The sequence below is a fragment of the Euprymna scolopes genome, chromosome 36, assembly GCF_053919585.1.
Source record: "Euprymna scolopes isolate OS-2025 chromosome 36, ASM5391958v1, whole genome shotgun sequence".
Taxonomy (NCBI): Eukaryota; Metazoa; Mollusca; class Cephalopoda; order Sepiida; family Sepiolidae; genus Euprymna; species Euprymna scolopes.
In genome coordinates, this window is record NC_136517.1 from 37,158,686 (window position 1) to 37,183,029 (window position 24,344).

Sequence of the window (24,344 nt, forward strand, 5' to 3'; positions counted from 1 at the left end):
TAAGCGAGATCAGAAATACGCCGCTATACAACTCCTGCTCTCTACTGATCCAGGACCATAACCAGCACCCTCAAAATCCAAATCCGTATAACAGGAATGTGCCCAGGGTGATGAAAATAAAGTTTCTGGCCATGGTTATGGTCTTTGGTGTGGTTTCAAGTGACGGCTACATCATGCCACCTCATATCTTCAATGTTGGCTTGAAAGTCACCACCAAAGTGTACCTGGATGTGCTGAAGAGCTCAGTGATCCCCTGGTGTAATCAGATGGCTGCTACCAGACCCTGTGTGTAGCAACAGGATTCGGCGCCGACCCACAAGTCCAAAGAGACCCAAGCTTGGCTTCAGAATAGGTGCTACAACTTTGTACCCTTTTCTCACTGGCCACCCCGTCCTCCCCCAGCCTAAACCTGCTGACTATTTTGTTTCGTCATATGTCGAGAACATCACCAACATGACCTCCCACAACACCAAAGCCAACCTGATCACCGCCATCTGCTGAATATTTGCTGACTTACGCCAGCGCATGTAGAAAAAGCATGCTCCCAGTTCCTGACCCATATCGAGGTGGTGACTGAGGCTAAAGGTGGCTACATTGAGTAGATGTCAGCTCTTATACATAAGTTACTCGAATTGATTTTTTTAATAAAATTTTAAAAATAAAGCTGTAGTGTTGTTTTCTTTATCGTTTCACCCTGTATCGGCTGCTGTTATGAACTGTTGCACCTGGTCAACATTCAGTCAAGATATGACATATTTTCTGAATGGAGCCAATCCAACTGCTCCAGAGTGAATGCTTAAACAAATTTGTATAAGATTACATTACATACATTGGAAAAAAAATATGCAAACTATTTTTCGACTTAAAAACAACCTGAAAGATAACAGCAACCAACAAACTAAAAAAAACAATTCTACATACAAGCTAAAAACAAGTTTCTTTTATTAAATAAATAAAAAAACAATAATCACTTGCATTCAGTCCGTTTGAGAAAGTTTGTTAACGTTCACCAGTCTTAGACATGTTTGCCTTTTGGCTGGAAGCAAGGTGTAGTATTTGTTCTGGTGCTACCAGATCAGGCTGTCTGAAAATATCGGCTTCCTGACCAAAACTGCACCAAACGTTGATGTTGTTTTTTTTCCTTTCCCTTTTTGAAACTCAATCATGTTCTGCAAATCCAAAAAATAAGACTAATCATGAATAAATATTTGAAGATAAAAATAATTCGAAGCATAAAAACATTTTACAGAATGACTGGATACAACATTAAATAATGCAAAAAGGGTTGATATGCCGTAAAATAAAACAACCAATTGCCAGTCTCGGAAGTGTTCAGTTAAACTTGACATTGATAACAAAAGTACTGAATGCCCATTCAGCAACTGGGCCAAACTGAATTCCTCCATTTCTTACAAATATTCCCTTTGTTTTACCATGATTTCTAAATTCATTGGATTCCATCTTGAAATACACTGTTCTTCATCTGATCTGGCAATTTGTTCCAAAAATATTCTATCAGCATAAAGAAGAAAAAATATCAACATATTAAAATTTGTCTTGACAATAACCTTTCAGATCAAGAGATATTTAAAAATATAGATACTTAAACAGTATAAGGATTGTGCTATCGTTGGAACTGTCCGGGCAGTTTATAGAAAATGCTGAAAGATGTCGAAAGCCAAAACATGTTAACTCTAATCCAAAAGCTCATTAAGAAAACATTTGTTTGCTGTCATAGGTTTATTATTGTAAAAGTTATTCAATAAATACTCCAAAATATTGTTTTCATATTTCCATTAATTTTTTTGTTGAAACTTTTCATTTTTCAATTAATTTTTTTCAATGAATTAGCTTTGTGCTAACAAAAATAATATATTTTTATTGAAAAAACTAGCCAGTGTTTGCACCGATATTTTGAAAGTCATTGTCTCTTTTCAATTGTCTAGCCTTAAGTTAAATTTGGCGATGGGTGCAACAGCTAACACGTCACATTTTTTTTCACTTTCTTTCCCTCCTTCACGATACGAGTTCAAGCTTGCCTACCTACTACCACTTTGGCCTTTTGGTCAAGATCAAAGTGTAGTATCTGTTCTTCAGATGCTGCACTTCCATTTCTTGTTCTCTTTCGGTGGAGGATCAGTCCTTCACAACTGAGACAATTTTTATTTTTGTACCTTTTCTCCACGTTAAAAAACGACCCTGGTGTCTAACTCTGTCCCGTGGGGAGGCATAGTAAATAGGTACTATCACTTTTGATTTTTTATTTTTTTGCTCAACCAACACCCTTACACCACTTCCACTTTCTTTTCCACCTTTGCGTCATGGGTTCGAGCCTGTCTGCCTAATACACTTTTTTTTTTTTTTTTGCTCAATACACATTGCTTAACACCCGGGCAATGCCGGGCACCCAGGCTAGTATATATATATATATATATATATATATATATATAGTTAGAGTGTATGTAGATATAATTTTTTTAATCAAATATTATTTTATCGCATCTCAAAACAACCAATATTGTATTATAATAAAATAAGTTCAGAAAGTGAAATATTTTTCTAATTGTTTATTTTTAAATACTAGTTTGGTCACATCTTTGAAAACATTATTTCGTAAGATTAATTTTAAAATTTTAGAAAACCAAATAATGTTATAAAATAATATATTAACACGATTAAAATAATTTTTTTTTCTAAGACTTTCTGTGTAAGAGACCTTTTTCAAAGAAGACTCTTGGCTTTTTAGTTTTCTTTTTTTGTTCTTTATTTTTCTGGTGGGATTAACCATGAGGGGTTAGTCCCTTGTGGAAAGAGAAAAGGATAATCTGCTGTTGTTGCTGGTTGTAAGTCTAAAGATGATGTGTATGTGTGGTTTGGGGCAAATTTTAAATGCAAGTTTGGTCACATTTTATTTTTAGTTCGACCTTTGAACTATTCAAATCTTTTTATGTGTGATTTCTTTTATTTTGTAACTGTGGAATATAATTTTCTGTTAAATGTATTTTGTTAAAAATATTTCCTGTATCTTTTCTCAAACGCCGTTAAAGTTATGAGTAACTGACCATCTGTTTTGGATCACTTTGTTGTTAATTCAACTAGATTGTGAAATGCCCCCCGGATTCACACGAAAAGATAAATATTGTTCAATGTTTATCTTGTAAGTATTGTCTATAGATTTATTTAACATGACTTGATTTAAATCGCACTTTACTAGAATTGTGGCGCCTCGAATAAGTATTTATTTTCCTTGGCATAGTTATAAAAAAAGGACATGATGGTACTTATTTTCTTTTAATCCTTGCCAGATATAGTTTCCTGTTTGCCAAATTAAAGCTTCAAAATCACTTTAAAATGTCAAAAACTATGACAAAAACACCAGTTAAATCTATTTTCTAATTATTGTTTATAAAAAAAAAACAGATATGAATGTGATTTTAAAGCCTCTAAATGTTGAGAGTAATTTTTGGCTAGATTAAGTATATTAATCAAAGTTAATACATGTGTAAATTTTAAGAATTTGTTTATAAACCAAAGAAAAATAATTTTCTTTTCTTTTTTTTTTTTTTTAAACAAATGAAGCATTATTATAGAAAAGAAACCATATAAAGAAATGGAACGGTTACACCTTTGACTCCACCAAATCATCATTAGGATAAAAGTTCCATGCTGAGCAAGTATATTGCTCTCAGCAAATCCTTATACCTTTTTTTTTTTTTTACATGGAGGTTACCACTTATCAAGGCCCGAAGGCCACTCAGGGATAAGGGGTATTGCGTGTATAGTAATCAATGAGATAGTATTGTAGTAATCATTAGTATTGGGGGTTTTGATAGTGTCTTAAGGGGGCGGTTTGTCAGGTGTTTGTTTATGTTGGACTTGAAGACGTCCAAGTTGTAATCAGGTGGGAAACAGGCAAGCGGCAGAGAGTTCCACTGGCGTGCAGCTCTAAGAAAGAAAGCCTGATGTGATGGTTGGCAAAGATGCTCGGGAGGCCAACTGAAGACCTGATTACACACCATCAAAGCTGACATCGAACATAGCTCTGATCTACAGGTCTATGGTGTCACTGACTATCTTTGCCACTGCGGACTGTTGTGCATGGTCTGCATTCATCTGAGACTATGTGTTCTATAAGAGAAGCCAGCTCAACCCATCCTGGGTGAATGTTACCTCAAGCCATGATTTCACCTTGAAGGTCCATCTGATCATGGATCTGTCACTGCTAAAAATAATACATAATAATTAGCACTTTTACCCGATCATAGCTGATGGAATGAGAACAATCTACTCTGAAATTCTGTATAGGTTTCAGAGTTCAGAAAAATGCACTTGAATAAGATTGGAGGTTATATTGGCCGATATAATGCCTCCATTCAGTCTCAAGAGAAAATGGATACCCCTGTAAGCTGGGTAGCTGTGCATGTAGTTGCACAATCGCCAACCACAGCTCTCCTGAATCGGCACTGCTTGGGTCGTGGCAAGGAGAGGCCCAAGACTGACTGGAAACAATGCTATGATAAGCACATACAGCAATTATGCTGTAATTCCCAAATTGTCATCCATTTTAGTATTAACCAGGCACAATTTTACCTTGGTGATTTGACGTGAACCAGTGTGTCAACGTGATTATGCCGTATATATGTTGTGAAAATAACAACCACTATAATAATAGTCCAAATAATACAAATTTGGAAGTATTTTGTGATTTAATAAGCTAGTTTCTGATTTTTTTTTTCATTGTTTATCTAAAAAGGTCATTTCTGTATTCTTTTCAAACAAACAATTTCAAAGCATGTGGGTTCCATTGTAGCATAGGTAAAGTTTAATCATCGCTTTAGTTTTGCTTGATTTTCGGCCAAATTTTAGATAAAATGTAAGTAAAACGCTTTATATAATTGAATACATAATTGAACATTTGTGAAATATAATTTAAATTTAAGACCGGTGTATTTTGATCACTTGCAGTTCTCTGCTGATGTTGGTACATGTCCAGAGTTTGTTGTCAATTTTATTAGTGATGAGGACAAGAACGTCATTCTATATTAGTGGTTTGCCATTTGAAAATGGAAATACTGTCTGAATGAGTAGTTTTGGCATTAATATAACCTGAAAGGGCTTGAAATGTCGTAAAACAATCAATCTAGATTTTGAAGTTTTCTTATGAGCTTATTTTGTAATGTTATACGAACGTATTTAATGACTTGACAACAGCAAATTTGTTGTCTGTGTTTTCTTAGCTGATTTAGAGTGAATCTGATATGTTGAACTTAAAAACCATGTTGGTTTTGCTCAATCAGGTCAAGTTTTTTAGCTATGTCTACATGTTTTTACATTTTTGTTCACATGTACATGTGTGGCAAATTTTAGAAGTCGGTGGAGGTAAAATACCATTTTGAATAATTGCTTTTATTGGAAATCTTTATAAAAGCCAAGTACGTCCAAGGATGGAGTACTGCTGCCATATCTGGGAAGGAGCTGCTAAAAACAGCCTATCCTGCCTTGACAGAGTACAAAATAGACTTTGTAGCCTAGTGGAGGATGCCCTTTTCTCTTCCCTGCAACTTCTCTCCCACAGAAGGGACGTTGCGAGCCTGTCTGTTTTATTGTTATTTCCATAGGAAGTGCTCATTTGAGCTCCAATCTCTGGTTCTCCCTTGCCAACTTTCATGAAAAACACCCATCTAGCTGAAACCACTGTCAGTAATTTTCCCCAATCTTTATCTGTGCCTAAATCAAAACGTAGATTCCATGAACAAAGCTGCTTTCTTAGAAGTACACGCCTGTGAAACTCTGTTCCGTTTGCCTGTTTCCCACCTGACTACAGCTTGAATGTCTTTAACTCCAACATAAACAAATTCCTGACAAACCTCCCCCTTAAGTAAGACATTTTATCAGATCTCCAATACTAATGATTACTACGATATTGTCCCATTGATTACTGTACACGCAATAACCCTTATCCCTGAGTGGCCTCTGGGTCTTGATAAGTGGTGACTTCCATGTAAAAAAAAAAAAAAAAAAAAAAAAAAGATTCTTATGACAAGAAATATTCAGGTCCTATAATCCTGGGTGATTATGTTGAAAAGGGATCAGTTTGTAGTCATAAAATCTTGAAGTCTTCCAAAAATTGGTGTGACACTGTGCTCAGCATTACATGAAGAAGGACTGTGCTCAGCATTACACGAAGAAGGACTGGCCCGTGTAGGAGGAATTGGTGCCTTGCAAAGAAAGGAATGTCATTAACGACCCTCTGGTGGACAGAGACAGAATACTCTTCCCACTGTTGTGCATCAAACTCGGCTTAATCAAGCAGTTCACCAAGACTCTGGACAAGGATGGTGACTGCTTCACTTACTTGTGCCAGACTTTTACAGGATTGGAGAAGTTGAAAGCTGGTATCCTTGACAGTCCCCAAATTCGGCAGTTCATCGCGGAAATCCAGAGTTTGAAAACTTAAAGAAGGAAGTGGTGGAAGCATAGAAGGCATTTGTTCTGGTAGTAAAGAACTTTCTTGGCAACAATAAGACCAGAAACTATGCAGAACTTGTCAACAACATGTTGACTGCTTTGAGAAACCTGGGCTGCAACATGAGTGTCATGATGCACTACCTATTTTCACATATGGACCAGTTTCCTGAGAACCTGGGTTCAGTGAGTGATGAACAGAGGGAAATATTCCATCAGGATCCGAAAGAGATGGAGACATGGTATCAGGGTCACTGGGATGCAGTCATGATGGTTGACTGCTGTTAGAATCTGAAGAGACACCTCCCTGTCGCTGAACATTCCAGGAGTTTGAAGAAATTGAAGTTTGAAGAATGGTGAATCAACATGCAATTTACATGTTTTATCAATGTCCACCATTCAGTTTACAGTAATCGATGTTTTTATGTTATTGGTAAACATATTTTTCTCTTAAAAACATATTTAGAATAGTCCTCCCCATCCCCTAGCCTTGAGCCCCTAAGGGGTATAGGCCATCTACAACTTTGTAGATGCTTTTGTAGCGACTGAGTTCTTGTTACGGGGTGAGGGTGCTGGCCCTATGCCCAACCTTCCCAAAAGGTACATACAGCGCCTAGCTTTCCCAAATGGTCATCCATCTGGTACTGGCCAGGCTCAACGTTGCTTAACTTCGGTGATCTGGCAAGAACCTGTGTGTCAACGTGATTGTGCCGTACATTTAGAATAATACGTGTTGACAAAAAATCAGCTGCTAATGCCACAAAAATGTTATCGATTTTGTCACAAGATTTAATTTTTGTTTTTCAAATCAACTTAGCACAAAAACCTTTAATTTAAAAAAAAAAAGTTATATAGAAATTAAAACATAAGAGCACAAATGGTAATACAAGGGAACAGAGTTGGAAGCAGAAGTACACAAAGGTTATTTATTTCTGGTCATATCCAGGCATCCCTGCTAGTTCAAATACATTTTATTGAATAAGTGTGTGCATTTATTATATTTGTGATTGTTTTTCTTTTTTAGGTTCTTGATGGCATGCTCAAAGAAATTTGTGCGGCTTTATTGGAGGCAGATGTTAATGTTAAGTTAGTCAAAGAACTTAGAGAAAATGTTCGGTAAGTTTTTTTTTTGTATTTAAAAAAATTTTTTTGTTCACAAATGTTTGTAAGCTTTCTTTTTTTTTCTTTTTCACAAATGTTTGGTAAAGAAAAAAACTTACACCGAACATTTGTGAGAAAAAAAACAAAACAATTTAATAAAAGATTTCTTTTTTTTTTTGTATACTCTTTTCACAAATATTTGGTAAGTTTATTTATTTTTGCAGGGATGAGAGTTCTATGTTTTTAGTGGAATTTTGCCTTTTTTTTTTACCCCCACCCCAAAAGTGGATTTCCACTTTAATCACTAGAATATCCAATGCATGTTAGTTCTCTGTGCTTAAGTCAAAATCTGCCCCATCTTTTTTTTACCCCCCCCCCCCAAAAAAAAGTGGATTTTCACTTTAATCACTAGAATATCCAATGCATGTTAGTTCTCTGTGCTTAAGTCAAAATCCGCCCCATCTTTTTTTTTACCCCCCCCCCAAAAAAAGTGGATTTCCACTTTAATCACTAGAATATCCAATGCATGTTAGTTCTCTGTGCTTAAGTCAAAATCTGCCCCATCTTTTTTTTTTTTTACCTCCTCCCCAAAAAAAAGTGGATTTCCACTTTAATCACTAGAATATCCAATGCATGTTAGTTCTCTGTGCTTAAGTCAAAATCTGCCCCATCTTTTTTTTTACCCCCCCCCCCAAAAAAAAGTGGATTTCCACTTTAATCACTAGAATATCCAATGCATGTTAATTCTCTGTGCTTAAGTCAAAATCCGCCCCATCTCCCCCCCCCCCAAAAAAAAAACAAAAAACAAAGTGGATTTCTACTTTAATCACTAGAATATACAATGCATGTTAGTTCTCTGTGCTTAAGTCAAAATCACCTCCATCCTTTTTTTTTAAAAAAGCTAATTACTTATTTGTTTCATCATCTAGGCTGGATTTTATTTCTCTTTTCTCTCATTTTATTTTTCTTTTTATCCCTCAAACACTTGGATATAAGGGGCCTCTATTTGGGAACATGTCTAACAGGGAATTGTAGAGAGTTGAATAACAAGATATTTGTTCACATTACATTTAAACTTCTGCATGTCAATACAGTCAGGGAAGCAGGAAACGGAGGAAATTCCAAAGTCTAGCAATCTTAATGAAAGAAACTATTAGAGTAGAAGGCTTCCCAGGATCTAGAGTCCTCAACAGTAAAGGGGTGGGATCTTGCTGCTTGTCATATGTTGAGGGGGTATAAATGTTATGAGTTCATCAGAGCACATTCCATTAAAGTACTTGTAAAACAGACGCAGGAATACAACATTGCAGTGATGGGACAGGGGTTGGGGTTTGGCTCTTTCTTTTTTCCTGTTTATTCTTATCTTGCCTTCTTTTTCCCTTTATGACAGTTCTCTCTGAAAACTGAAAATGTTCATTTTGTCATGAAAGCTACTAGTCTAGCTTTTTACCCTAAACTAACCCTAACCTACTTTTATTGCCTTTGGTAGCAGTTATTTAACTATTTGTTTTTATTTTCACCCCCCCCCCCCGTTTTTTGCTCTGTTGGAAATTCTTGACACTCTCCAATTTACAATTTAATGTAGTTACAAGTCGTTATCTGCTTTTTTCGCCTTCTGATTGGATAAATGTCTCGGCATTTTCCAGCTATTTATGTAAACCATATGTGTAATTTTCTGTTTCTATTTTTATTTTTATGCACACACCTCTAATCTTGTATATAGAAATTCCTGACCTTCAATAAATTATATTTAGATATATTTACTTGTTTTTTTATTTTTTCCCAGGACGGTGATTGATTTCGATGAAATGGCTGGAGGCTTAAACAAGCGCCGCATGATTCAGTCTGCAGTTTTCAAAGAACTTATGAAGGTAAGCTGTTATTGCTTCGTCTTTTCAAGCAATAATTTAAAAACAATTTCAGGATTGGGATGATCAATACTATAAAAAATATTTGCAATAAAGAAAATATATGATGACTTTTTAGTCCAAGGAAAAAAAATATCCAACTGTGCCTTTTTTTTCCAAGGAACATAAATCTGTCTCTGATGAGTTGTTTTTAGTGAATCTTCACCATTCAAAGAAACACGTGTAAGACAAATTATACGACTAATAAAATAACATGATGATGATATAAATGCATCTTTGGTTTGATATGTTTAATTCTGATGTATTGCTCTGAAAGTGTAAATTCATTTTTATTGAGCTTAAATAATTGTGGCAATTTGGAAACAATTTTATTGAAAATATACATTAAAAGTATATATTTCTTTATAATTAAATGTGTGTGTATGTGTATATATATATATATGATGATGATTGCAACGTCTTGTCAGACGAGTGCCACTCCCTCAGACACTTAAAGTCCATGAGCCCAAAAATGACTTCCATTGCCACAGGACCATTTTAATAGACAAATGCCTGAGGGAGTATCTATACACAGATGATGTTACAGAGTCTTAGCTTTGTACGACAGTTAAGTCTCTCTCTCGGTTCAAAATGTTGAGATCCAGCAACAAGCAAGAGCAAGATAGCCAGCAACAAGTTAAACTGGAGACCAGCTTAATGCTGGTACTGATCCCCCGCTTTATGGTTTTTTAAATCAGAGATTTGCTTCTCCTAGAATATAATATAATGTGTGTATATGTATATATACCTACAGGGTGGGGAAGCAAAATTTACAGTAAATTTAAGTTAAGACAACTTAAATTATATATATATATATATATATATATATATATATATAATTATTATTATAATTAGTGTCTCATCCTTTTGAGAAACATCAGTGCAGAGAGTTATGATTACAGCCAGTTGGGAGATTCGAATCCAGTCATGAAGTCATCTCTGACTCCATTAGCAAGGAATAAACTGCATGGCCAACATTAACCGCAAGAAATACAGTTGAAATTAACATTTATCAAAAGCTTAAATGTCAAGACAGTCGAGTGTGATCTTATGATTATGACATCATGATTTGCACACGAAGCTTAAGTGACCGATTTATTACATTTCAACTTACAGTGCTCAATAATAAGAATTGAAATCTTAAAGGAGCTGACATAATTATTACTATAATTATGTTAATACCTACAGACACTAAGCCAGCGATGGGAGGTGACATGTTGGTTTTTCTGTCCATCTAATTTCTCGAATCCACTCAACTGGAGATCAACCTATCTTTGGATTACTGCACTAACCGTAAAAACAATTTCCATGAATTTCAGCCGCATTGAAAATTTTCCAATCGGACTAATTGCACTCAACTCGATTTAAATTTGGATTTGATTCTTTCTAAAGAATTATTTTCGCCTTTCGGATTGCCTTTGAAAGAGTCTTCGTGCCAGCTGCAATTTTATACCCGGTTTGTTTTTATTATTTTTCTACATCTATATTTTTTCACTCATTGTTTTTAATGGCCATGTACATTTTTGCAATTTATGACTATAATAAATTGCGGTTTCATTTAATGCTGTAACCAGCAAATTCTAGCATTGCTAAAAATATAATTTGCTGATTTCTTTCTGTCCTCTGATGAGAAAAATAGCAAGAATAGCATTCTTTGTAACTCCGCAGAATAAGGACTTTATAAATTGTTTTTTGAAGTATTCAGTCGAACAATAAATTGTAAATTTCAACTTATAGTTTTAATTTCTTTTCTCTTATATATATATATATATATATATATATATATATATATATATGAATGTATGTACTTTTTATTTGTATTTAAATAAACATTTTAATATCACGACATGATGATGAGTGTTTTAGTCAATTAGTTATGAATAATTAAAGACCTTGCTGCTTTTGTCCTCAATGCCAGCAGTAGTTAAATACCAACTTTTTGTGTAAGTGCATACAAAATCCATTTTTTTCTCTTTTTTTCGTCTTCGTCCACTCCTTTATCTTCTTATCTCTCCTTTTTTTTTATTTTGTGTTTTGCTTTTTGAATTTGCTTTGGTTTGTTTTGTTTCAATTTTATATAATTTTATTTTTATTTTTCATCATTTTATTTTTACATTTCCATCATCAGGAGACCATGTGACTTTTTTTTTTTTTTTCAAATTACAATTTTGGTGAAATTCGTTTTTCTTCATTTCATTATAGACTTTAGATATTCATAACTAATTGACTGAAACATTGTCATGATCGTGTAGCGATATGAAAATCTTTATTTGAATATTAATAAAAAGTATACGTTGCTCTTTTTATTATTGAGCACTCTTATTAACCTTGTTAAATTCATTGTTTTTATCTCTTGAATATTCTTAATATATAATTATATAAGTATGCTTCTGTCGGTCAGGGTTGACCATGAGCAGCATCTCAGTTACCTGTTTAATTGGATGTAAAGGCTAATGTGAGAGTGACAATCTCTGCTGCAGAAATTGCATGTCCTTTCCTTGGTTTACTTGACCTGTCACTTTGCTTTCTGTGGGTCCACCTCTGTGTGGCGATGGGTCAGCTTCTCCCCTGATAAGCAGTGTTTGATCAGAGTTCTTCTTCATTTGGATCAGTTGGCTGCCAGGCTCTCATAACAACTCATGAAAATATATATGTCAATTAAGCCTCAGTTTTCCGCATTTCTCTGTCAGAGTTCTTCAGGCTAATGGCTCACAAGGATGAAATGTGGAAAGATCTGTCTAGCTTAATTGTCATATATATATATATATATATATTTTCATAACTTACTACCCAACTTTACTCGCATATTGAGCACTGTTGGAGTAAATACTGAAAATTGATACATAAAATATATCTTCTTATAAAATTTTATGTAACAGGGCTCTATGGACAAATTTATCTTTAGTTGACCTTTGACAACTAAATATTTTCGTTTACTAGCCAAACCCACATGATTTTTAGAATATGACATCTTCATTCTGTGACGAGTATGTACATCATAAAGATTTTTCTGTGTTTTTTTTTTAATTTTTAATAAGTAATCCTAAATGTACAACAAATTTTATGTTTATATTTGAAGGTATAAGCATTCAAATTTCCTCAGATATTTTTTTAAACAGCCTTCATTAAAAAAAAGATTATATTACTCTATTAAACTTTTATTGTTTAAATAATTTAACTTTGTTCATTTTATTAAAAAAAAAAAAGTTGGAAAGATATTTTTCGCTCAGTAGTGAGCTTTGGAAGATTCTCAGTGAAAGAAATACAATCACCAAAAGATAAGTGTTTCATTATTTCTAGTCGCCACTTGGAAAAATTACTCGCAAATGTGACTGTTTCACTCGCAATGTAGAGCCCTGATACATGAAATATAAGAAGATATATTTTATGTAAATACATAAAATATATCTTCTTATCAAATTTTATGTAAATACATGAAATATGTATATATATATATATTATTCCTTAATTGGAATTTTTTTATTTTGAGATGAGCATTTTATGTTAATTTTATTTTTATTTCGGACTATTAGTCTCATCTTTATTAGTTGTTTTTTTTATTTTATTTATTTTTTTTTTTATTGGTTCACAACGTTTCGGCCAACTTCCTCTGGCCTTCGTCAGGTGGTAACCGCAACGGATAGTTCCTATTCGTCGCGGTTACCACCTGACGAAGGCCAGAGGAAGTTGGCCGAAACGTTGTGAACCAATAAAAAGATTAAAAAAAAATAATAAAAAAACAAAAAAAAAAACAAAAAAAAAAACAACTAATAAAGATGAGACTAATAGTCCGAAATAAAAATAAAATTAACATGAAATATGTAGATAAGAAAAAATGATTAATCCCTGTTGCGATATATTATTTACTTTGGTGTCAAGTTTTTTTTTCCTTTTGTTTTGCAGCTGATTGATCCCAAAGTCCGTGCATGGCAACCAACAAAAGGAAAGTCTAATGTGATTATGTTTGTTGGTCTTCAGGGCAGTGGTAAGACTACCACCTGTACCAAAGTAAGTGGGTTTTGTTTTCTCTTTTAAAATAAGCTAGCATGGCTATCTGGCATTACCCAAAGGCATGGATAACAAAAAAGAAGAGTTCAAAAGTTTGAATAACATCATTTTTTTTTTTTTTTAATGTATCTTTATCCTTCCCTTCCAATTTTCAACAACTACTAGTAAGAATAAAAAAAAAAACGTAATTTTTACTTTGCCTCCTGTATTAATTAAGTCCCAGATTACTCTAAGGGAATAAATGTTACAGTATTTTTTATCATGGGGACCATACTGACTTAGCTAATATAGGTGTTGTATTGTGAGGTACCAAAACGCATGTTATGTAGTGGGGTGATGTTTGAGTATGTATACAGAGTGTATACATGGCCTAGGTCTTGGACATGACCTTGAACTATATCCAATGGTGAGACCCCAGCTTGCAGGCTTTGGGGAGTGTGGAGCCACCCTTTAATTGTCATTGCTCCCAGGTCCACTCTGACCTGGAGTGGTAGTACCTGTTAGGGTCCCAACTATGGGTTGAATAGAAACCGACTTGAAAAAAATAAACAAATATATTCTTTAAAATAATTTTCTTCAAAATCACTGGATTTGGCATTAAATAACCTGAAAAGGATTGATATGCCGTAAAACAACGTATACATGGCCTAACTGAATGTCTGATGGTTCTACACTAATTGAACCATATGTTGTCTTATCTACATATATCTATACAGTTTATTTTACGGCCTGATTAGTCGCGTCTAGATGTTGATGTGTGCGTGTGTGTGTCAGACATGTATTTATGACATACCTTTTCAATAGCGCTGTTGGTTCTCTGTCTTTTGGTACACCTGAGAATTTCATCTGTCCTTGGATGAAGACATTTCAAACGATCCAAGACAATAACCAACAATCACGAGGTTGTTTGCTCAGCAACCGACAAGGCTAATATGCTTGCCATCCGGTTTGCCTCGAACTCCACACTGGACCCTTCCAACCACCCCCTGCCTGACTTTCCTTTGCGGACAGACGCCACGCTAGACAATCTAAAAATCACCCCTGCTCAGGTACAGGCTATCATAAAAAATCTTGACACTTCAAAAGCATGTGGACCTGATCTCATCCCAGCTGTGCTATTAAAAAAGTGCTCAGCCGAAGTAGCTCCAGTTCTCTCCAAATTCTACAACAAATGCCTTAATGAATCATGCTTTCCGGGCTGTTGAAAACTGCTTCTCTGGTACCAATATTCAAGAATTCTGGCGAAAGAACTGACCCATCAAATTATCGCCCCATTAGCCTCCTCCCACTTTTCGCCAAAATATTTGAGACCATAATTAACCATGCTCTAGTCTGGCACCTTACAGATGCTAAACTTCTGACTGACGAACAATATGGATTTAGACAAGCCTGTTCCACAGCTGACATCCTCACTGTAATCTCTGAACGTATATACCATTCACTGGACAAAGCGGGGAAGGGTAGAGCGGTAGCTCTAGATATATCTAAGGCTTTTGACAGGGTATGGCACAAGGGTCTCCTCAGGAAAATTAAATCATACGGTATCACTGGTAGAATACTTAACATAATTAAATCTTTCTTAGATAAGAGAAAAATCCAGGTTGTCCTTGACGGTCGAACATCTAAACAGTGTGATATAAATGCAGGAGTGCCTCAGGGGGTCTATTCTTGGACCTCTATTGTTCCTGATATTTATTAATGACCTCCCAGACAAAACTGCCTCTGAGATGGGTATATATGCTGATGACACTACACTCTATAACAGGCATGACAGGAAAACAAATGAACACATATCTAAAGAAATGGCAAAAACACTAGAGGATGCCCTCCAATCTGTAGTGGAATGGGGACATAAATGGATGGTCACATTCAATGCTGCCAAGACTAAACTGGTCTCCTTCAATAATTACAAGAAACCTTTTCTGCCACCAATAGCAATGGCCAGTGACTCCCTGTCTGAGAGTACATCTTTCAAACTGCTTGGCCTAACATTCACAAGAAACATGAGTTGGAACAATTATATTGAAAACATTGCCAGGGCCGCTGCGAAAAAGGTAGGCACTCTACCGTGCTAGAAAACTACTGACACCTGAAAGTATCCTGTACCTCTATAAGGCCACCATTCGCCCATGTATGGAGTATTGTTGTCACATTTGGGCTGGTGCATCTGCTACTAGTCTCTCGCTCCTAGACAAGGTTAAAAAAAAGAGTCGCCAATCTGATAGGCCCTGAACTGTCATCTAAGCTTTAGCCTCTGTCCCATCGACAAAACGTTGCATCCCTCTGCTTGTTCTACAAGTATTTTAATGGTGAATGCTCTGACGAACTGCAGACACTTGTGCCCCCACGACGTAGACACCCTCGACAAACCCGACAGGCAACTAAATCCCACCCCCACACACTAGAGATCCCTAGATGTAAAAGATCTTTCTACTCCAGTAGTTTCTTCCCCAGAACCGCTAGACTCTGGAATTCCATTCCAGGTTCCTGCTTCCCTAACTGTACTGACATGCAGAAGTTCAAGTGCAACGTGAACCGACATCTTGCTGCCCAAATCCCTACATAGTGCCCCAGTAGTTGTGCCCCTGATAGTAGCCCCCTACACCAAAGTGGCAATGTGCCTTGTTTGGGGTGAAAATGTAATAAAAAAAAAATGATTTGTTTTATATAAGATTTTATTACTTCCCAGGTGTTGATATGCAGAAAAGTTTCTCTTAGTTTCCATTTTGAGACATATCACCTCCTTCCCAGGGGAGAGGAGAAGACGATCCATTAACCTATCTGCTCTTTGATGTATGAATTCCAACTCCACACTGTCCAACAAACTGGAACACGTGACAACCGACACGTCCTTCCGATCAGCTGTTTCAGACATTTCGATGCAAACTTGACCAGTTCACTGAGTCTGACATATTTTGATATGTTTTAATGATCTTATCAAAACATAACTTCATATCTCTTGTTTACTTCTCCAGTTAGATAGATACATAGATCGATCGATAGATATATAGATAGATACACTACTTAGATTAACTGATAGATAGACGAATAACAGATAATTTAATTTTCTGCTCGCCAACTATATAACATAAGGTTAATAAGTATAACACGTGTAGTTTAGTATAAACTAGTGAGGATACCCGGCGATACCCGGGTGTTTCAAGGTGTGGTTTTGGGTAAATCAAAACAGATCTTGTTGTCCGGGTTTTTGTGTCGGGGGGAGGGGGGGTTTAAAAAAACTTTTGGTAGGTAAGTAGGAAGGATTGAACCCGAAGCCTTCAGGCGAATTTGGAAAATAAAGTGTGAAAAATAACGTGCGATATTAACCGTTCGCCCCCCCCCCCCCCCCCCCCCAAAAAAAAATAAGTAACGGAAATATGTTTGAATTTATTTCAGTATTAAGAATTGACAGGTGCCTGTACTTGATGACTTAATGAGGTCAACTTTGACTGCGGGGCAGTTTTTTTTTTGTTTCATTATACGAAAAAGACGAATCCACATGCAGCGATCGAAAAATGTTGAATATTTAGCTTTTCAAAGTCGGGCAAATTAAATACACACACGTGACCCCCGTTCCTAACTCATAGATATTATCATTTATTCATGATATAAAAAGTTTTAAGAAGGAACGACTCCCACGAGAAGGCAGAGGAATAAACCCTTCCGTGGACATACATGAAAACGCACGCACACACACACACACACGCATTTTCGCTTTTATATATATAGATTCCTAACAAAGGACTCTAAACCATGAAAAAGCAATTTGGAAAGTTTTAAAATGCAATTTTGTGTTGCAATTTTTTTTCATGATGTCAGTTAACGGATAATGGACAATTAAAATTTGATAAACAAATGAGGGTTAAAAGTGGGTCAATTAGTATTTCTTCTCTTCATTCCACCTATTTATACAATTTTTTTTTTTTTTTTTTACAAAAAGTCCATTAATAAAACATATACTAGTAATACACACGGACGATAAAAAATGCTTTGGATAATCACAGATTTCAAGATGATTCTGCTAAGATCGTCATATTTTAAAAACTAAAGCACTTTAAGTCCTAAAAATACCACCATTTTGTTTGAAATGTACATTATATATTTTAAGTGTTTTAAGCAAATAAAGTGATAAAAATGTAAACATAAAATCGTATTTTCGGTAAGATTTTGTAATGACCTCCCTCCCCGATTTGTATTAAGAATTTTGTCATGAAATTTGGAAACTAACCAGAAGAGATGCCACTTTTAATAGTTCGGGGTGTCCGAAATACTTTTGACCTTTTGTTTTTTTGTTGTTAAAAAAAAAAGACTTCAACATGACCAGTATTGAAAATTTTGAAAAAAAATTTCTTCGGACACCTACTTCTGAATAAATTAATCTTTTTACTGTTAGTATAATAGTTTTCTCTTGTGGTAGCGAGCAATTTAAAATCATGATACCTGGAAGAAAATCGTTCTATTTTTAAAAAGTATCTAAAAACTATCTGTAGTAGCAGCAATACTATCAGCAATAGTATTGCTGTAAACAAACGTTTTTTTGTTAACATTTTATTCCAGAACGAATTAAAAAATGAAAATATGAATAAAAAAAAAATATTCTTCAGTTTAGTTGGAGCTATTTAGTTATCAGAACAGAATTAGCTTAATTCGAGCTATTCGGTTATCAGTATATATAATTAAAGCAATCCCAACAATTCTGGCATTATTTCTGGTCAAATTTAAAAAATATTTATATGGTTGAAAAGACAAGAAAATAAGATTTGTAAATATGTAACTTGTGAGCCTTTTTATCCATTGTATTAATTTTTAATGGTGAATTAAACGGTGTTTTGTTTTGAACAACTGAAAATGTGAAATATGATTTTTTTCTTTCTTTTATTTTTTTTTTTTTGCTTCATGTGTGCGAGCAGTACACCCCTCCTCACATCCAATATCTTTTTCACAATTTATTTCAGCAGATTATAATCGAATGGACACTAATCTACCCAATTATATATAAAAAAAAAAAACAGTGCAAAATTAATATTTAAATATTTGTAGGGGGTGCTCAATTTCTAATGAAGTTCCTATTTACTTTCCTTCCCATGAGGACAGAGTTAGACACAAAGTGTTTAATATGGAGAAAATCCAGCTCCTCAAAAAGGGGGGCAATCTGGATAGGAACAAAAATAAAAATTGTCTCAATCATGGAGGATTTCTCCTCCACTGACAGAGCATAGAAAAGACGAAGTGTAGCATCAGAATAGTACAACTGTGATCTTAGCCCGAAGTGCAGGTAGAGAAATAAAAACATTTTAAACTGGAGACTTTAACGAAATAATGTTACACTCCTCATTTATATAAGTTTACATATTTAAAAGTAATTTTATGTTCAAAATCTAAGGCATAACATTTTCAAAAGCCAATAATTATGAACCACTAACCATAAATATAGGTGTCAAACACCTCCTTAAAAAAAAATTCATTTAATCCTACCTCTAACTCTAGGTACAAGTGGCAAGCCTCATCCCCTTAAAACCTTCCTTAGCCCTAACAATAATGCTAAGTCCAAGTGGCAAGCTCCCCACCAAACAAACTTCCTTGGTAAGCTACATATAAGCATCTAAAAAAACAAAAACATATCCTTCCTTAAAGAAAAGTGCACAATTTATCTCTTATAAAAAAATAAATTGGTCAACTGACGTAAAACACTAGAATAGACTTAAAATGGTGAATTATTTTACATTAAATTTATGTGAAACCAACTCCCACTTTAAATTCTAAAATTGCTTTTGCTTTGTTTCTATTAAGTCTTCAGGATGTTCAAACATAATTTCCCTTAACTCTATCATTAACCCAAAGTCAGAGTAGTAATCTCCCCACCCTCTGATAATTGTACAAAGATCTTAAACCCACACATAATCGTTTTTAGAAAAAAAAAAAAAAGCACACACTATTTATCTCCTATTGAAAATAAAATGGTTAACTGCCCTAAAACGCTGGAAACAGTCAAAATGGGGAATCATTTTACATTAAATTATAAAATAATATTTTTTTATCTTTCATTAAAGTTTTTCAAGGTGTTTACATGTAATTGCCTACAAAGGTAAAATCACATATTTTGGAAAGGTAGTCAGATGTGGAAGGGTTAACGGAATATTGCAATATATTCATTTTTAAACAATCCTAGATTTCGATTTCAGTTTTTTTGTGTGCATAAAATGCCTTACAATTCAACTTTGAGTTCTCTAAATTCTTTTCTTTTAATGGATACATGGCATTTTTAAGGAATTGCAGCATATTTATGTGTATTTACTGCAGATTATTTGGAAACCATTAATTTCTGGAAATTTTCAGTAGCATATTCTAATTTCTTGCACAAAATACACTTATATAGCAGATTTCATTGCTTAATCTTGTGTTTTAACAAAGATATAACATTTTTACTGAAAAAGTAGTGTAAAAAATGTGACAAAACGCATATGGTCTTAAAGAGGGGAAAATATCCAAATGTGTGAGGCACAAAAATACTCATAACTTTCTTAATGTTAATTGGATTTTAAAACTTTAAAAAGATTCTTTCTTAACTAATCAAGCTCTTTCTAGGTATGTCATTATTGAAATGTTTTAAGCCATTTCAATTTTTTCATGTGTATTGCTACTGATATGCAGAAGTTTAAATGTAACATAAACAAATATCTTGTTAATCTTTCCTAGACATGGCCCCAAATAGTAGCCATTTACGTCCAAGTGGCAATATGCTTTGTAAGAGGTGAACATGAGTAAAAAAAATAAATAAATAAAAAAATATAGTTGTATATAATACTTCAAAATAAAGATTAAACTCGTGCAAAACATTTCTGTGTATGTCAGTAGTCTGGGCGGGCTGAAAATTTTCTATGTACGCCAATGGTCTAGAAGGGTGAACCGGCTTCCTCCAAGGGAGGAAGTGTCAAGGAATATTAAATTTGCAAGCAGGTTTTTGCATGAAGGTATTGACGTCTTCCTACATACAATGCCTTGTATCCCCAGATGGTCACCCATTTGATACTAACGAGGCTCAATGTTGCTTAATTTTAAGAATCTAAAAAGAACCAATGTGTTTATGCTATATATTCTAACTCTAGGACAGGGGTGTGCCAAGCATTCAAATTGAGGAGAGGAGGTAGCGTATCCAGTCATATTAAAACTTTGATAAGTTTCTAGGACTCTGAAATGAAAGACTTACATTGAATCTGTTGCTAAGATTGTTAATAAAAATGGTTGGATCATTCTATCACTCCATAAAGTACTTCATCTCTGACACAATCCTCTATCTCTATTAGAGCTAGATACGTTCCAAGATGGAGTACTGCTGTCATAATCAAGCTCTTTCTATGTATGTCATTATTGAAATGTTTTAAGCCATTTCAGTTTGTTCATGTGTATTGCTACATATTATATGTATATTATATACACATACCTATTATTTTTTTTTTTCTTTTTCTTTTTAGTTGGCTTACTATTACCATAAGAAAGGCTGGAAAACCTGTTTGATTTGTGCTGATACCTTTCGTGCCGGTGCCTTTGATCAGTTGAAACAGAATGCCACCAAAGCCAGAATTCCATTTTATGGAAGGTATGAGTGTCTTTTTTTTTTTTCTTTTGGGGCTTCTACACTATTAGGATGAAATTTTGTAGTTGATAAATGAAGTTTTCAGATAAAATAAAAACAATGGTTTCTACTGACTTTTTTTTTTTTGTCAAATCTAATAAATTACAATGTTAGCTTCCAAATTACCTGAATATTACTGAATTATTTAAAAAAAAACAAAGAAACAACTTTAATCGTGTTAGCAGGTGAAAAATTGCTGCCATCTTGTTTAAATCAAGATGGAAAATCACCTCCCTTTTGAACTCTCCTGTGTCTTACGATCATTTTCATCAAATTCCATTTTTTATTTTCTTAATAAATAATTTTCTACCTTATCGATTTTCGTAATTTTTTGGATATAATCATCTTAAAGATACGAGGAATATGTAGATACCATTGTTTTCATGTGAAATTCAGTTTTACGATTTATGAAATTTCATCCTAAAAGCGTCTTTATTTTTTGGGGGGTGGGTGGGATGGTCATGGATGGATTTCTTCCTTAGAGAGGATGGCAGAAATTTTCTTGGTAGGTTTTTTTTTTTTTTTTAAAGAATATGTTCATTTAATACTTTTCTCACGAAACAAGTGTATTCATATAAAGGAGGAGACTGCAATCATATATATTTTTTACCTACAAGTATATATATATATATTTTTTTTTTTCACCTCCTTTTTTTTTGTATCTCCAAAAGAAATTTTCACTTTTTTTTTCATTTTACTTCAGTCAATTCTCAGGGATCAAGTGGGGGGCGGGGGGGAGGGCGCTTCTTGGAGCTAACATTTGATCTTTTTATAATATCATACATATCTGAGTATTCGTTTGCCGTTCTGTTCTACTTTCTATACCTCCAATAAATAAAGCATTAAGAATAATTATTCCTCTTTCTGATGAACCAATTTAGTATTTTTATACTTTATTTTTCTTGTTGTCTTTGTTTAGTTTTGCTGGATTCCAGGACTAGAGGTCCTGGATATGACCTTAAACTATATCCGATGGTGAGGCCCCAGTTTGTGGGCTTTGGGGAGTGTGGAGCCACCCTTTAATTGCCATTGTTCCCAGGTCCATTCTGACCCAGAGTGGTAGTACCTGTTAGGGTCCCAACTATGGGTTAAATAGAAACTTTTTTGAAAAAAAAAAAACAAATATTCTATTAAAAACTTTTTCTTCAAAATCACTGGATTGGCATTAAATGACCTAAAAAGGGTTGATATGCCATAAAACAAAAACAACCAACCAATCCAGGACTAGAATTCATCTGATCTGGTGGAGCTTATTGTTGGTACTTGTAGGAACATCAGTAGGAGAAGGCCCACCATTTCTGTCATGAGTCAGTGTTGATGCACAGGGGATGGTATTTGGGTTTTGGATACAATCTTATTTTGAATATTTGGTTGGCGTTAATTTGTAGGCAAAGTATCCTCATGTCAGGATGTCCTGACAAACTCATCTACGGAGAGACCAAAGACACTCGGGGCAACTCTTTAACTCTGTATTGCCTTGTGTTTACACATGCCATAACCCCCCTGCCCTTCGAGTCTAAAAAATGATAGAACCAATAAAAATGAATTTTTATTTTTTTTTTTTACAAAGAATTCATTGAATGAAAACTGATTTTGTTTCTTTAATGTTTTTCTGGGTTTTAGGATTTGACAGAAATTGTTTTTGTTTGCTTTTTTTCCCCACTCTAACGCAAAGTTTTTTTTTTTTTTGAGATTTAAAAATAAGTAGTCAGAGTTGGCTATTTTAGGAATTTAGGGAGATTCTGTAACCTTAATTGTAACGGTAATGAAAATGTAATATTGCAAGTTTCTTTCTTACTCTTTCTTTTCTCTCCAAAACACAATTGCTGTTTAATATCCACCATCAACAATCGCTTACATTTTTTTTTCTTTTTGATTCATCAGTTATACAGAAATCGATCCTGTTGTGATTGCTCAAGAAGGTGTTGAAAAATTCATAGCTGAGAATTTTGAAATCATTGTTGTTGATACGAGTGGACGACACAAACAAGAAGATGCTCTTTTTGAAGAAATGTTACAAGTATACAATGCCATTGTAAGTAGAAGCAACAGACTACTTTTTTTTTCTGTTCTTGCTTTCTTACATTTTTTTTTTCTATAACAAGGTAAATCCTGGAATACGGTAGTACAATTGGGAATCGATTTTCCACGTGGATAATAACAATCGGTTATCTGAAAACTTTTAATGAAGTGTCTCTTCATTTTTTAAAATTTTTATTAGGGTTAAAATTTTTTTTTTTTAACATTCCATTACTATTGAACAGCATAAAAAGGATCAATTAGAGTTTTTATTATCACATGACACCAGGATGTAAAGTTGAAAATCATTTTTAAATGAATTTGAGTTTTTCGAATACTCTATCCCCAAAGTTAAGAATGTCTTTCTAAAATTTCTCAAGTTTGAATTATTTGGAATTATCTCCCTTGTCTTAGAACATGGCGTTGAGAGATTGTTGTGTGGCAGGTTAGTATAAATTTATGTGGTCCTATTTCCAGTTTATAGTGGTTGTATTTGAGGCCAAAGCAACATACGCTAGTCAGTTTATTATCTCTTCCTTCAACTTCTTTTTGCACTTTTTATTTACTTTTTATTTTTTGGTTCTCCGATTTGATTGGTTAAAAAAAGGGGAAAAACAGAAAGAAAAGAGAGAAGTTTCTATCTGGTTAAATCATGACAAATATTTTTTTTTTGTTTTTATTGTAGTAGTAGTAGTAGTAGTGGTGATAGTACTACTTATGCTAACCTGCCACTGTTATTTAGCTATAAAATTTGATATTTTTTTGTTTTTAATAAAACTACTTGATTAGTTTGTGATTTTTAGTGTATAATATTTTTTCCCATTACAGGTACGTACACCATAAACGATTTTTCTTTATTTTTAGTATTTTTTCAGAGGTGGGGTGAGGTACGGACTTGCATCAAACAAAGTTAATATTTTCAAATATTTTATAGATTCTATTTTTTATATGAATGTTTTGTAGATAAATAAGTCAGTAATTGCTAAATTCTATTTAACCCGCAGATGGGACTCTTGACAAGTATTGGGGGATTAGAGTGGAATTAAGAGTAAAATCAACGTAGGGGTGACCGATTTAACAATCTCTAACGCTCGTAAAATGAGATCTAACCATTGGATACAGAACTGTAGGGGATAGGATTAGAGTTGGAAAATAGGGTAAATAGAAAGGGTTGGGAACAATGGATTTCAGGGTGGTAAACTAAGAACTAA

The 24,344-nt window shown here is 34.2% G+C and overlaps 1 protein-coding gene across 1 annotated transcript in view; it reads left to right on the forward strand.

Annotated features, from left to right (window-relative positions):
- The window catches only part of LOC145260421 (signal recognition particle subunit SRP54-like), a 52,247-nt gene that overhangs the window by 11,724 nt on the left and 16,179 nt on the right, over nt 1-24,344 (forward strand). Inside the window, exons 3-7 of the mRNA XM_080118406.1 lie at nt 7,490-7,581; nt 9,353-9,437; nt 13,377-13,481; nt 20,954-21,078; nt 22,999-23,149. Of these exons, the coding sequence (XP_079974532.1) occupies nt 7,490-7,581; nt 9,353-9,437; nt 13,377-13,481; nt 20,954-21,078; nt 22,999-23,149 (558 nt within the window). The remainder of the gene's footprint in view (nt 1-7,489; nt 7,582-9,352; nt 9,438-13,376; nt 13,482-20,953; nt 21,079-22,998; nt 23,150-24,344) is intronic.